Consider the following 16,382-nt stretch of genomic DNA (forward strand, 5'->3'; position numbering starts at 1 on the left):
GTAAAATTTCACTGCAGACCAAGTCCTGAGAACTGTGCCACTGATGTCTGTAGCACCCACTCCAACTCCGACACAGGCCTTGCTGTTCGGCTGAAGAAATCACCCTTCACCTGCTTTGCGGCTGGAAAATCAATGCATTGCCATTTTCGCCGCTGCCGCATCGATTTATTTACACATCACCGCCTCTGCGCTGCAGTATGGAACTGATCCTTCACCTCCCCTGGGTGTAAGGAACCAAAGCATTGCTTTGTTCTTCAGGCGCTTCACCTTCCCTGTGTCAGTTTTCATCTTTGATTTTGACGCATCCCAGGTACTTTGTGATAAAAGTGATGCATCTATATTTTCCTATGGACTGAACTCTTTTGAACCTTTTAAAATTGATATCTTTGCTTGGGTATGTTTTTTTTTGTCGTTTAGGTATTGTTTTATTCAGATAAATATTGGTTAATTTTCTGAAGTGGTGTGGTGACCTTTAGTAGTATTTTCGTGGTGTCGTTTTGTGATGTTTTCACTATTTTACTGTGCGTTTATCTACAAATGCTTTATACATTGCCTCTAAGATAAGCCTGACTGCTCATGCCAAGCTTACATGGTGGTGAACAGGGGTTATCTTGGGTGCGTAACGCGCTTACCCTGACTAGAATAAGGGTCCCTACTTGGACAGGTACAAGCCACTGCCAACTAGAGACCCCCTTTTCTAACATACAGTACCAGAGGCTTATGAACGTAATATGTAAACGCATGTTTAGTTTTTGGAGTGCTTTAAATGGGCAGGTAGTGTGTACTTATACCTCTTTTCAATAAAAAATTATTGCTATTTTCCTAAATGGTGTGAACTCCACCAGAAGGTGCTGGAGTCTTTACATGAGCACTAATTACATTACACAAGAACACATTCATTTTTAGGTCTCGCCTACGCAGCGCACATGCGCTGTTAGAAAAAAGACCTTTAGCCATCGGCACAGCTCTGCAGGAAAAAACTCGCACGCGTTGCATTGCTTCCAATGGCAATGCGTGCACGTATGGCGATTCCCGTGCGGTAGCGAGCTTTCAAACCATATGTTTTTAATTAACTTGCTTGCTCCCACAAAGGAAACAGGCCCAGGCTCCCTCCTCTATCCCCCCATCTGCTGCTTTTTATTACATTCAGTACGCACTTGTTTTCGAAGTGTAGGGGGACGAAAGTTGAAGGGCAATATGTTACGGTCTTTTGCCTCGCTTGTTCAGAAGTCTTGCTGATGAATACACCACGTGAAACAGCCGTGTCAAAGGATACCATATCGACTGTAGAAGGATGAAAGGATAAAGCAGTCATGCAAGATAGGAAGTAGCGCATTGTACAAAGATCTCCCCAGGAGGTGCGTGAACCTGCTAAGCTACCTAGTAAGCTAGAACTTGCAGTCCTGCTCCCTCCTGTTTTGAAAGGGGAACACCAGGAGTAACTACCAGCAGAGGTGCCAAACGAGGGGAGATGGGGAGAGTAGCAGGCACTGCATGATATTACAGAGCTCTCTTTGTACTTAAGGGCAACGTCAGAACCGAACTCTCTCTCGGCTTCCCAACTTCTCCTTCACAAACAGATCGGCATCAAAGACTTCCCTGAGCGGCTTGTTTAAAAAAACAACTTGCTTCCTAACAGCAATAATATCCGGGGAAACTCAGCGCTGTCATAATAGAAGTAACTAGTCCAAAACTCAATTGTTCTCATTTCATAAACTTGAGAAGGATGAAAGGCAGAGCCTGCTTTGTAGCATGCTGTTTACAAATAACTACAGTCACCACCATCCTTTAGCTATTTTACTAAATCTTGTAATAGGGTCTCTGACGGGACGGGAATCTAATCTGACTCTCTCGTTTACCTGAGAGACAGCTCTGACGTTCAATACCTGCTGGCTGCCGAGAATACTTTGGACACTCAAGAGGGGGCTGGGGAGGGTGAGCATGGCCATTTTATCCCGGACTCCGCCTTTCATCCTTACCAGCAGAAGCACATGGGCACAGACGTTTGACTGCTTCCCACTCAACCATAGTAGGCGCCTCTCACAAATAGCGTCATAGCGCTTTTTTCACCTGCATAGCAGTTGCGAAATCTTGTGTAAAATTTAGTAAAATAGCTCAAGGATGGTGGTGACTGTAGTTATCTGTAAACTGCATGCTACAAAGCAGGCTCTGCCTTTCATCCTTCTCAAGTGTATGAAATGAGAACAATTGAGTTTGCACTAGTTACTTCTATTATGACAGCGCTGAGTTTTCCTGTAAAATTGCTGTTAGGAAGCAAATTGTTTTTGTAAACAAGCTGCTCAGGGAAGTCTTTGATGCCGATCTGTTCGTGAAGGAGAAGGTGGGAAGCTCCCCAAGGGAGAGTTCCATTCTGACATTGCCCTTAAGGTCAAAGAGAGCTCTGTAATATCATGCAGTGCCTGCTACTCTGCCCATCTCTCCTCGTCTGGCACCTCTGCTGGTAGTTACTCCTGCTGTTCCCCTTTCAAAACAGGAGGTATCAGGACTGCAAGTTGTAGCTTACTAGGTAGCTTAGCAGGTTCACGCACCTCCTGGCGAGATTTTTGTACAATGCGCTACTTCCTATCTTGCATGACTGCTTTAGCCTTTCATTCTTCTACAGTCAATATGGTATCCTTTGACATGGCTGTTTCACGTGGTGTATTCCTCAGCAAGACATCTGAACAAGCGAGGCAAAAGACTGTGACATATTGTCCTTCAACTTTTGTCCCCATACACTTTGAAAACAAGCGCGCACTGAAAGTAATAAAACGCAGCAGGGGAGGGGATAGAGGAGGGAGCCTGGGCCTGTTTCCCTTGCGAGAGCGAGTGAGTTAATTAAAAGCATATGGTTTGGAAGCTCGCTCCCGCAAGGGAATCGTCAGACGTGCACGCATTGCCATTGGAAGCAATACATTGCTTGCACGTTTTTGCCCGCAGAGCTGTGCCGATGGCTAAAGGTCTTTTTCCTATGCAGCGCATGTGCGCTGCGTAGGCGAGAGCTAAAAATGAATGTGTTCTTGTGTAATGTAACTAGTGCTCGTGTAAAGACTCCAGCACCTTCTGGTGGAGTTCACACCATATAAAAGAATAGCAAGAATTCTTTTTTAAAAAGAAGAGGTATAAGTACACAGTACTTACCCGTTTAAAGCACTCCAAAAACTAAACATGCGTTTACATATGACCTTCTTGAGTCTCTGGTACTGTTTGCTAGAAATGGGGGTCTCTAGTTGGCAGTGGCTTGTACCTGTCCAAGTAGGGACCCTTATTCTAGTCAGGGTAAGCGTGCTATACACCCAAAATAACCCCTGTTCACCCCCATGTAAGCTTGGCATGAGCAGTCAGGCTTATCTTAGAGGCAATGTATAAAGCATTTGTACATAAACGCACAGTAAAATAGTGAAAACATCACAAAACGACACCACGAAAATACTACAAAAGGTCACCACACCACTTCAGAAAATTAACCAATATTTATCTGAATAAAATAATACCTAAATGACGAAATTCCAACATACTCAAGCAAAGATATCAATTTTAAAAGGTTCAAAAGAGTTCATAGGAAAATATAGATGCGTCACTTTTATCTCAAAGTACCTGGGATGCGTCAAAATCAAAGATGAAAACTGACACAGGGAAGGTGAAGCGCCTGAAGAACAAAGCAATGCTTTGGTTCCTTACACCCAGGGAAGGTGATGCGATAGTTCCATACTGCAGCGCAGAGGTGGTGATGTGTAAAAAAAACTGGATGCACGGAGTCAATGCGGCAGAGGAGCAAAATGGCGCTGCGTTGAATTTCCATCCCCAAATCAGGAAATGGGTGAATTTTTCAGCCGCACAGCAAGGCCTGCGTCGGAGTTTGAGTGGGTGCTACAGACGTCAGTGGCACCGTGCTCAGGATTCGGTCTGCAGTGAAATTTCATCATCAAGGCAGGCCCAGGACTTGGCTTTTGGATTCAAAAGAGGTAGGCAGCCATGCCGCTCTTTTGGGAAGTTATTGTAATTATTAACAGGATGGGCAATCCAATGTAATGCTGGACCAGTTCCCCCTGGAGACCGGGGGACAAATCCCCCTCCCAACAACCTCACAAATTGTTTCATTTTTTTCTAGAAAAGAGACAGCAAAGGAGAGGTAAATGTAGATTGGATGTGACAGTCAGGGCTCGAGTCGGGGGTCCACGCGGATGGACGGAGTCCCCCCACTCTTTTCACAGGGTGGAGGCCGTCCCCCCTGCCAAGAAGCTGGCCCCACAAATATAAGCTGAACGTGTCCCGGTGTAGATTTCAGACACCGGGACACGTTCAGCACGTGACGTCACGGAAGTCATTTGCATACTATCAGTCCCCCCCACTTCTTTTTATAGGACTTGTGCCCTGATGTGACTCCGGGTCCGGCGAGGCCGGAGTTCGATTCTTATTATTGTTAATAAAGAGAGACCTCAAGCATTAAAGAGCCATTGCTGTGAATTGCCGGACCTGAAAATGCCAAATTGTTGAGACTTACAGGCACATGCATCAAAGCATTTTGCGATCGCAAACGGTGCGAATCGCAAAAATCGGCCGTTTGCGATCGCAAAAATTGCTTTTGGAATGCATGAAACAAGCAGCCCCTCGCAATTTAAGAAATCGCAAAATTTGCTATTTCTTAAATTGAAATTGCATTTAAGGAATCGCAATTTGCAAGAAAGTAAATAGATTTGCGATTTTGTAATTAAGAATCGCAATTTACCATGACATGTGAGGTAATGGTAAATTGCGATTTTTTTGTAAAAAGCATCAAAGTGCATTTTTCAAAATCCCATGTTGCGCACACACATGCCCCTGGGGCATGTGCGTGCGTAACATAGGTGCACATATCAATTTCAGGGGTGCAACAGGGTGTCCTTTGGACACCCCTGCACCCTTGAAATCGCATTCTCCATTTGCGAATCGCTAATTGCGATTCGCAAAATGAGAATGTCTTCCCATTCATTCCTATGGGCCTCCAGGCCCATAGGAATGAATGGAGAAGGATTCCTTAATTGTGACTCGCAATTTGCGTATCGCAATTAAGGAATGTTTAGAAATTGCAAATTTTTCAGCGATTTCTACATGCATAGGCATTTGCGAATTCTTAATTGCGATTCCTTAAAATTCGCAATTAAGAAATCGCAAATGACTACAATGATGCATGTGCCTGTTGATCTCAAAACCTTTAATCCACCCTAGCTAACAGTAACGAGTTGTGAAAAGTGCAAATCGTGGTTGTCAAGTCTGGGGTGCAAAGTGCAAACCAGTGTTTGCGACCAAAGAGGAAAGTGCAGGCACTCACATGATTAAAGTATCTGCTTTGAAAGGAGTGATGCACCGGTCTGATAGGTACCGATTATCTGCATTAAAAGGAGTGCCGGAAGCAGAGAAGTACTGGTACTCATCAGCTGTCAGTACCGCACCCATGCTGAGAGATACCAGTGCTCTCCAATGAAAGTACTGAACCCAGGCGGTAAAGAGCGACAACTTTTCAGCGACAACTCTCTAACCCATGCAGAGAGGTACCAGTACTCTCCAGGGAAAGTACAGGGCCCAGGCTACCTGTCGGTACCTTTCACACAGGCTGGTGCAGAAAGTGCAGTAGGACGGGGCCTACTGCCCTTAAAAAAGCAAATTAATCTGTACGGCAACAGGTGCTAATGATTAGCACCTGCTGCCGTACAGTAACGGAGCTACAGATTTATTTGCTTTTTTAATGATTTGCCCTGAATCACAGGATGTTGAGCCTCCCTGCCGAGACTCGAACCGGTTCCCCAGTTTAGAGGTCGACCCCTCTAGCGATTAGGCCACATCCTCTCCTCTTTGTCGCATTTCCTCTCTCTCACACTCGCTTTTGGTGTTGCTATTTTTTCCGCTCCCTTCACCCGCATTCCACCGGGCCACATTTGCTCTTACCCCCCAGCCCCGCCTTCTTCGCTCCTAATTCATCCAGTCAGCCTCGGGCGCACAGTAGGAGCTCAGCCTGTGCCGGTGCTGCCCGTGGGGTGGGGGCAGAGGCCCTGAGCGGGGCTGAGAAAACCAAACAAGAGTTTTTGAGCAGATGTGCATTGTCCAAAGGTCGGTGCGAGAACAGGCCGCAGAGCAGACGCGATGGAGACGGCACCTGAAAGCAAGAAGGACGAGGAGCCGAAAGATGAGGCCGTGCACCTGAAGAGGGAGATAACGTTGCTGCAGGCCATCGCCCTCACCATCGGCACCATCATCGGCAGCGGCATCTTCATCTCCCCCAAGGGGGTGCTTATGAACTCGGGGAACATCGGCCTCTCCCTCCTCGTCTGGCTGGCCTGCGGGGTCCTCTCCATGTTTGGTAGGTGCATTTTGAACCCCTTGTCATCAGGGCTCTTTGTTTCCAGGCACTGTCTTTCTTTCAAGAAAATGGGAGATTCTGGGAGCTGTAGTCTTGGTTTCAGCTCAGTTGAACCAATCAGACGGATAGTGGCTCTGGCGAGGAGACTGCTGTCCGAGTGACGAGCAGTGTCTGGTTCCGATACCTGAAGGGCAGTAGGCCGCGTCCTACTGCACTTTCTGCACCAGCCTGTGTGAAAGGTACCGACAGGTAGCCTGGGCCCTGTACTTTCCCTGGAGAGTACTGGTACCTCTCTGCATGGGTTAGAGAGTTGTCACTGAAAAGTAGTCGCTCTTTACAGCCTGGGTCCAGTACTTTCATTGGAGAGCACTGGTATCTCTTAGCATGGGAGCGGTACTGACAGCTGATGGGTACCAGTACTTCTCTGCTTCCTGCACTCCTTTTAATGCAGATGATCGGTCCCTATCAGACCGGTGCATCACTCCTTTCAAAGCAGATACTTTGGTCATGTGAGTGCCTGCACTTTCATCTTTACGTCGCACACATTTTTTAAAATTTTTTTTTTTACTGTGTAAGATCTTTATTGCACATTAAGGATATAAGCACATCATCACGCCTACAACCACAGAGGCCGGCTACAATGATCATAAAGTATACGCAGTACTGTTCGGGGTTACACAGCCCTTCAGCCGACATCCGGCGGCGTTACAGTGAAAAGAACATGTGCAGAGCATATCGTTTGTTGTAGCATATTTATCACCTTACACACTTTTTAAGAAGAAAAAAAACCTTTAGGTTTGCATAAAAGGAAGATACAAACTTGCAATATAAAAAACAAAACTTTGATCACTACACCACAGCATTCTCCCTCCTTACACTTACACCATGCTATTTTTTGCCTCCAGCAACAATATACATTTATCATCTGTACTTCATATGTTTTGGTCCAGGGGTTGCGCCTGAAGGTAATCACGCAAATAAAACCAATAGTCTTTGGGGCGCGACCGGGCCGGCAGCTCTTCCTCATACGTCGCTAGTGTATCACGACAATAGACTAGGTCCTCCAGCCACTGTCGCACCTTTGGACAGAATCTGCCATTCCAGTGAAGAGAGACCCTTCGCTTAGCCATTAACAGGGCGATTACACAAAATGTACGTTTCTTTGCTCTGATCTGCAGAACTAGCCCCAAGAAACATACCTTAATTGTACAGTCAATCGGTGTTTCCAGACTAGTGCTAAGCGTCCTTGTCACCTGCACCCAGAAGCGCGCCACTCTCGGGCACTGCCATGCCAGGTGTATAAAGTCAGCATTTTCCTGCCTACATCGTTTACACCTTGAGTCCTCACTGAGCCCATACCTGTATAGTCTATGTGGCGTGTAGTACATTTGGTGCAAATATTTATAATGAATAATTCTCAAGTTGCCATTTGGCGTCAACATGTTAGCATGCACGCTGTGGACCATTCCTCTTCGGATAACGTATCAGCCATCATGGTGCACCATTTTTCCCTCATCAACTCAGTGTTCCCCGCGATATCCTCCTGCAACCTGGCATACAATCTCGATACTATGTGTGATGCAGTGGGCGTCGTCAATATGAACTGTAATGATGACAGTTGTTGGGGCTCCTCTGGGTATGTCTTATAGTGCTCTTTCATTGCCCTTTGTAACCTGTAATATGTAAAATTGAATAGTAGTGTGGGGTAGCTAATATAGTTTAGCTTCTCTAGTGGTTTGAAAACCCCCTCTTGATATAGATCACACATTTTGTCTATGCCAGCTCGTCGAAGCAGGTCCATACCCACCGGCTCTTGAGTAACCGAGAGTGCTGGATGATGCGCCAACGGCAGAGCTGAAGCATACAATGGTAGTTTACCCGCTTTCTTGCCCATCAGTTGCCATGCTTCGTTAGTAGCGTCTATGGTGTTAATGGCGCGATTGTGCAAGTTTGGCCGCTTATGAGGTAATGTGGCTGTAAGTGGAATTGGTGATGCATCCCCCGTCTCAATAGCAACATGTGACATGAAGGGAATTTCATGGTACCAATAGTGAGCGAATTGCGCCTGGGCACATAAATAATACAGAAAGAAGTCAGGGACCTTGAACCCCCCTGCGCATATGGCAAAGTCATGGTCTTCAATTCCAACCTGGCATGTTTGCCCGCCCAGATGAGACTAAGTACTAGTTTGTTGATGTTGCGGAACACTTCTGCAGGAGGTTTGATGGGTATATTATTAAATAGAGCACCATCTTTACTATGGCAGTCCTATCCGCCAGCGACAAAGGTAGTTTGTTCCATCTATTTATTTTCTCTTCCAGGGAAGAGATTACCCTTCCATAGTTTGTGCGGATGACAAGTTCTGGATCCCTATGAAATCATATGCCCAGATAACGTGTTGGTTCCTCTTGCCATTCTAATGGGTAGTCTAGTGGGAAAGGGACAGTGCTATCCGTCAGTGCAAGGATGAGGGATTTGGTCCAGTTGATTTGCAGACCCGAGTGCTGACCAAATTTTATGTATTCGCGTAAGAGTGGGTTTAGATGTTTCTCCGGGTCCTTGACGTAGAGCACCATGTCATCCGCGTATAGGGAGATGTGTAAAGGGCGCGTTGGGAATTGTAGGGCGGAGTAGTGATGGTGTTGTCTGATTTTACATGCTAGGGGTTCCAGCACCAGAGCAAATAGCATTGGGGATAGCGGGCAGCCCTGCCTAGTACCCAGACTAATTGTGATTGGGTTTGAGACATAATTGTTTATTTTTATATAGGCCGATATGTCTGTGTACAGCATCGATATCCATTGCGTGAATAGTAGAGGAAAGCCCATACGCATTAGTACGGCATTGAGAAAGGGCCGCTCTATCGTGTCAAAAGCCTTGGCGGCATCTAACAACACCGCCACGGCCTTGGTCTCTGGTGTCAGGTAGTGTGATACCGCAAACAATGTACGCGTATTATGTGTCGTAGATCTTTCAGGAATGAATCCAGATTGATCCGGCCTCACTAATAGGGGCATGAGAGGCTTAAGTCGTGCTGCAATTTATTTATTTATTTATTTTGGAATTTTATAAAGCGCATGGCATTACGCACACCGGCGTGTCCCCGCGCTAAGAGAGAGAGTGAGCAGACACATCGGGGAGGCTACATCAAACCTGAGCGGAAGAGATGTGCTTTTAGATCTCTACGGAATTTTGCTTCGGAGGGTTCAAGACGCAACTCCATCGGAAGCATATTCCAGCTCCTCGCCGCTAGTAATCTAAAGGATCTACCTCCCATTCGGGTCCTATGTATTTTGGGGACTACAAGTAACCCGGTACCAGAAGATCTAAGCTTGCGTCCTGGACTGTAGGGAGTGATGAGGGACTGTAAGGGATTAGGTGCCTTGCCATTAAGAATGCGGTGACATACGCATACAGCTTTAAAGGTTATCCTCTCCCGTACCGGGAGCCAATGGAGCGTTTTTAACGCGGCTCTAGAGGCAGATCTTCTAGGGAGCCTTAGCACCAGCCGAGCTGTGGCATTTTGCAGTACCTGGAGGCGGTTTAGGCTTTTTGCTGTTATTCCCAGGTAGAGAAGATTGGAGTAATCCAATCTGGATGTCACCAGGGCGTGCACTAGAGTCTGTCTTGCTCCAACCGGGAGTAAATCTAGAATCTTTCGTAGACTTTTAAGAGTGCCAAAGCACATCCCGGCCACTCTACCTGGGGAGCAAATGTAAGACCGGAGTCAAACATTACCCCCAGATTTTTTGCTTGTTGGCAAGGCATAGGGGTAGAGCCCAAACAGGCTGGCCACCATGCCGATGACCATACACTCGGACCACTTCCCACCACGAGCACCTCAGTTTTGGACCCATTCAGCTTCAGGCAGTTGTCAGACATCCAGGAGGCAAGCTCCTGCATGCAGGCATTGAAGCTGACCGCCGCAACATCCGGCGCCCGTGATAGTGAAATGGCCAGTTGGGTGTCATCGGCATATGACACCAGCTGGATTCCATAGCCCTCAACAATGGTGGCCACCAGGGAAACATAAAGGTTAAACAGGGTGGGACTCAAGGACGAACCCTGAGGAACCCCTTGATCAAGATCGAATGACCGAGAGTAATGTTCACCCTGTCTAACCTGAAAGCCCCGGTCAGTGAGGAAAGATTGAATCCATCTCAGTGCTGGCCCTGTGACGCCCCCTTTGTTTAGACACTGTAGCAAGGTGTAATGTGCTACAGTGTCAAACGCTGCACTTAGGTCTAGTAGAATGAGGGCCATAGTTTGACCCTCATCTACCCCTTGCCTGATGGTCTCAGTGGCTGTCAGCAGCGCCGATTCCGTGGAATGGCGGGACCGAAAGCCAAATTGAGTCGGGTGGAGTAAATTGGCTTGCTCCACAAATGCCATAAGCTGAAGGTTCACTACCCTTTCTGCCACCTTGGCCAGATAGGGAAGGAGCGAGATGGGACGCAGGTTATCCATCCGCTCCCAACTAAGATTGGGCTTTTTTTGGAGGGGGAGGACTACCGCCTGCTTCCACTTCTTAGGTACAGTATTGGATTTGAAAGACATGTCGAGAACCTCCCTAATATAGGGTTCAAGAGTCTCGATACTTTTGGCAAGAAGTTTAGGTGATGCTGGATCAAGAGGAGATCCTGACTTAATAATGCGGCATATCTGCTGAAGCTTGTCGGGGGATGGAGTATAGAAGTGGTCAAGCCTACTGACACCATCAGCTTCCAGTGTGTTCTCTCTAAACTCAATGCCCCTTTTCATCCCTCCCGTGAAGGTGGAATAGATGGTCGCCACTTTGTCCGAGAAAAAAGCAGCGATCCGGTTGCAAGAGTCTTCCGAGACTCGTGCTGGATCAGCAGATGAGCCGCAGAAAGATATCTCCTTATAAATTTTAAACAGCTCTTTGGCTGAGTTCTTGGCTTCTCCTATCCTCCCAGAGAAATAAATAGTTTTTGCACGTCTGATGGAATTGTGGTATTCTCTGCGTTTGTCTAGATAGCTTAGTTTTGCTGGTTCTAAGTATGCCGCCCGCCATTGCCTTTCTAATTTCTTACATTGGGATTTCGCTAAGCGAAGGTCATTGCTGAACCAGGGGGCAGATTTCTGAGGTCTATTGCCGAGTTTTTTCTGACATAGAGGGGCTATTTCATCTAAAGCATCGGTGATGCGGCCTACTAATCGTTCTGATACCATGTCATCATCCTCACCTCCAAGTCTGCCACCTTTAGACAGTGCCATCTGGAATTTAGTTTTGGTGAAAGCCCGCCAGTTGCGACTCATATATTTCGGATTGGTACATTTATGAGTGTTTCCAGTGGCCATAAAAATACTAAAAGGAACTAATAAGTGGTCAGACCATGGAATGGGGACGGGAGTCTTTACTTCAATGCCTTCCCAGTTCGCAAAGATGGGGTCCAGTAAATGTCCCTTTTGGTGAGTGGGGTCAGTAGATTTAATATGCAATAGGAGGGAATGTAATTGTTGACAGAAATCGGTAGCACCTTTATCAAGTTGGTTATCCAAATGGATATTTAGATCACCCAACAGCATAAACTTGTCCCTACGTAGGGTGGTTTCTGTTAAGCCTTCAGTAAGGCTAACAGTGAAGTTCGAAAAGAGACCAGGGGGGCGGTAAACCAAAAAACCCTTCAATGTATTACTAGCATTGACCTTAATCGAGAAGGCCCCTGTCTCGCTGTCCGCGATTGCATAGGATTCGAGTTGGCAGCAAAGTGGCTGTTTAAAAATAATGGCTATCCCGCCACCTCTGCCTCCAATTCTATCTAATCTTACCATGGAGTAGCCGACAGGAAGGGAAGCAACTATATCCGGTTCAGAATTCGCATCTAGCCACGTCTCAGTGAGGAAAAGGAGATCAAATTTCATGTCTGTGAGCAGGTCGTATATATCGAGGCTATGCTTCCGCAAGGATCGGGTGTTTAGTAATCCACATGTGAGGCTAATAGTCTCCGCCCTAGGCGTGGGTGTGCTACGCCAGTTATACCGACATATCTTACAATAGCTAGACCCCTCTACACTAAGACTGTGGAGACAGGCATCCGCAGCTACCGGACATAGGGCACGCAGTTGTTGAGCGCTCCAGTACATTTTTGACCCATTTTGACCAGGGGTGGGGGCCCCTGTCCCCGGCCGGCCGCGGATGGGCGCAGACGGGCTTGCCTTAGGCGCGCCCGCTGCGCTCGCCCGCTGCGCGGACGAGTGGCCATTGCTCAAGTAGACCAGTAAGGGAAGTGACGTAGCAAGGGGAGGAGTCGCGTCCCTCCGTTCAATCGGCACAGGCTAGCCGTGACGGACCGGGGACTGAGTCAGGTGGGTGCTAGGTGGACCAGATCTCCTCAGCACACAGTTCACCCCCCCAACAGGTTAGTAATTTTAAAAAATAAAAGCGCGAGGCGCTACACAAAAATAAAGGAAGTTGCGCTGGCCGGTTTGCAATCAACCGCGCCAGTGCCAGACACTCCGTAAAATATTCCTCTCGCTCTCCTCTCGCTCTCAGCGCTCTCAGTGCCAGCTCACACTGCTCTCACCAGCGCGGGAAACTGACAGGCAGCTAAGTAGGTAGCAAGGGGAGGAGTCGCGTCCCTCCGTTCAATCGGCACAGGCTAGCCATGACGGACCGGGGACTGAGTCAGGTGGGTGCTAGGTGGACCAGATCTCCTCAGCACACAGTTCACCCCCCCAACAGGTTAGTAATTTTAAAAAATAAAAGCGCGAGGCGCTACACAAAAATAAAGGAAGTTGTGCTGGCCGGTTTGCAATCAACCGCGCCAGTGCCAGACACTCCGTAAAATATTCCTCTCGCTCTCCTCTCGCTCTTAGCGCTCTCAGCGCCAGCTCACACTGCTCTCACCAGCGCGGGAAACTGACAGGCAGCTAAGTAGGTAGCAAGGGGAGGAGTTGCGTCCCTCAGTTCAAACGGCACAGGCTAGCCGTGACGGACCGGGGACTGAGTCAGGTGGGTGCTAGGTGGACCAGATCTCCTCAGCACACAGTTCACCCCCCCAACAGGTTAGTAATCAGACTTGCAATGATTTTGGTGTCCACGTTAATAAGTGACAGGGGTCGATAAGAGTCGCATTGTTCCTGTTCTTTCCCCGGTTTCAGCAAGGCTATCAGCATTGCCTCTCGCATGGATATCGGAAGAGTTTGTGCTTCATGCGCCGCACCATACATACGTACTAGGTGTGGGGATAGCAGATCTACAAATGCTTTATAAAATTCGCTCGTGAACCCGTCAGGCCCCGGAGCCTTGCCATTTGGAAGACTCTTAATGATGTCCGTAACTTCTTCAACTGTGACGGGTCGGGAAAGGTGAAATGAAATGAAATGAAAAGTGAATTTATAGAGCGCGATTGCTGCCCAGGGGTGTCCAAGCGCTAGTGTAGACTAGTAGTAACAGAACACTCAAAAGGGATCAGCCAAAAGAATTAACAAGGGGTAGTGAACAGGAAGGTTTTTAATTGTTTCCGGAATGACAGCAGATTGGGATTGGACCGAAGTCGAAGAGGGAGAGAGTTCCACAACTTGGCAGCGTTTAGTGCAAACATCCTGCCACCAGCTCTCGCTCTTTTTACTTTGGGTATTGAGGCTAGAAAAGCCTGGGTGGAGCGGAGATTTCTGGTCGGGTGATAGTGAGCTATTGGATTGCGGCTAATTGCTGGTCCCGACTGCCAGAAAGCCTGATGAGAGATGCACATTGCCTTGAAGGCAACTCTCTGTCGAACTGGTAGCCAATGCAGCTTGCTAAGTCCGGACTTGACTGATTGATCTTACCACAGGGGTGCGAGCTGCACAGTTCTGGACTACCTGGAGCTTTCGCAGTGTGAATTCTGGGGCACCAAGGTAGAGGACATTACTAAAGTCCAACCGGGACTGGATCAAACCCTGAACTGCAACCTGCTTGGCCTCCATAGGTAGAAGCGGGAGGACTTTCCTCAACATTCTGAGGAGGCCAAAACAGGTCGCAGACAGTTTGATGGCCTGGGTGTTGAAGGAAAGGGTCAAGCCATACCCCTAAGCTCTTTATGTTATCTTTAGGTGTTGGGGGAGTGCCCAGGCATGGGGGCCAGAGGGAATTGAATGGTCCTGGAGATGATGGTCCTAGGAGCATCAGCTCTGTTTTTTCCCCATTGAGCTTTAGGGAGGACGTTGTCATCCATTCCTTGATTTCCTCCAGGCATTTCATAAGACCTGATGAAGGAGGTCTGTTGCCTTCCTGCGCCAAGGAAACCACTAGCTGAGTGTCGTCAGCGTATGAAATTATCTTAACCCCTTCCACACTCATGACGAGCTGGGCTCGTCATGCAGTAGCCTCCCAGCACGCTCATGACGAGCCCAGCTCGTCATGAATAATGGGTTTTTGCATATTCCAGCACAGGGCTGGAACTCATCGAGCATCGATGTGGTTAATACCAAACGGCTGGACGACCTCAGCCAGTGGTTTCATGTAAATGTTAAATAGCGCAGGGCTTAAGGAGGAGCCCTGCGGTACCCCACAGCTCAGTGATCTGCTGGCAGACACCGTATCCCCGTCAAAGATTTGGAACGATCTATTGCTCAGAAATGATTCGAGTCATCTAAGTGCATTGCCTGTTACTCCGATGTTAAATAGGCGGTTCAACAAGGTGGCATGATTGACCATATCAAAGGCAGCACTTAGGTCAAGGAGGACCACTGCCACTGATCCTCCTTGATCCAAAATCCTTCCGGTTTCTTCGGTGACCGCCAGTAAGGCGGTTTCGGTTCCGTGCCTGGGTCTGAAACCTGTCTGGGTGGCATCCAGTAGCAAATTATTCTCGAGGAACTTCATCAGATAAACTTTGATGTGCTTCTCGAGGATTTCGCTAACCCAAGGGAGAAGCGAAATTGGGTGGTAGCTGCTAAGATCCTCTGGGTCGAGATTTGGCTTCTTAAGCAGAGCCCGAACCATGGCTTTTTTCCATGCAATGGGTACGGTGCAGGATGAGATGGAAGCGTTTAATAGGTTCAGTATTACAGGCAGGGTAGCCTGGCTCGCCTTTATCATGGCCTCTGGTGGAGCTGGGTAACGTGGGGATCCTGATTTTACTTTGTGGGCTAGCTGGTCAAGAGCTTCAAGATCTAGAAGGGGGAATTGATCTAGTAATACCCTGTCCGGGGGAACCTGTCTCAGTGGCACCTGGTCATGTACTCTTAGATCTGTGACAGCCGTTGGGAACGTGGAGTGGATCTGAGTAACTTTTTTATGAAAGAATTCTGCTAGATCATTACATTGGGCTCGAGTCTTAGCAGAAGGTGCGGTTGAGCTAGCCACTTTGGTTAATTTTTTCACTAAGTGGAAAATTTCCTTGGGTTTAGATTTAGCTGCCATGATTTTATCGGCGAAGTAGGCTGATTGAGCGACTATTATCTCGCCTTTGTAGGCCTTAATTGCTTCTCTATATTGAACCCTTTTTTCTGGTAAATATTCCAGGCGCCACGCTCTCTCTAATCTCCTACAGAGACGTTTTTTGTCTCTGAGGGTGTCTGAGAACCAGGGGGCCGATTTATGTGCTCTTTTAGGTGTAATCTTGCGAAGTGGAAGGGAGGTTTCGAGGGATTGTATAATCCAGTCTTCGTATTCCTGGTGTGCTATGCTAGGGTCTGCGTTGTAAAACGGGCAGGTAGCTTCTAGATTGTGAATCCAGGACTCGATGGGTAATCTGGCCCAGTTCCTCATGTTCTTAACTAGAGGTATAGGAGGTGTAAATTTGCAGGTGGACCAAGTGAAAGGGATAAGAGAATGGTCGGTCCAGGGGAGGGCGATCGGTTGGCCAACTACTAGTTCTGTACAATTGCTAAAAACAGGGTCCAATAGATGACCTTTGGAGTGTGTGGGGGCTGTGACCCGCTGATCTAGTTGTAATGCCGCTAGGTCATCCACCTGTTCCATAGCAATATGATCTAAGGTGGTGTCAAAGTGTAGGTTGAGGTCACCTAGTAGTGTAAAGTTAGAGGTGGCTGTAATTTGTTCGGCTAAAATGGTGGGTAGTGATCTGTGAAATGG

General features: G+C 47.7%; 1 protein-coding gene across 1 annotated transcript in view; it reads left to right on the forward strand.

The window, feature by feature from the left end:
• The first annotated feature begins 6,120 nt into the window (after positions 1 to 6,120).
• The window catches only part of LOC144769361 (cystine/glutamate transporter-like), a 368,176-nt gene continuing 357,914 nt past the window's right edge, over positions 6,121 to 16,382 (forward strand). The window contains exon 1 of the mRNA XM_078653416.1: positions 6,121 to 6,337. Coding sequence (XP_078509542.1) covers positions 6,121 to 6,337 — 217 coding nt within the window. The remainder of the gene's footprint in view (positions 6,338 to 16,382) is intronic.

Source organism: Lissotriton helveticus, chromosome 1_1 (assembly GCF_964261635.1).
Source record: "Lissotriton helveticus chromosome 1_1, aLisHel1.1, whole genome shotgun sequence".
In the NCBI taxonomy this organism is placed as follows: Eukaryota; Metazoa; Chordata; class Amphibia; order Caudata; family Salamandridae; genus Lissotriton; species Lissotriton helveticus.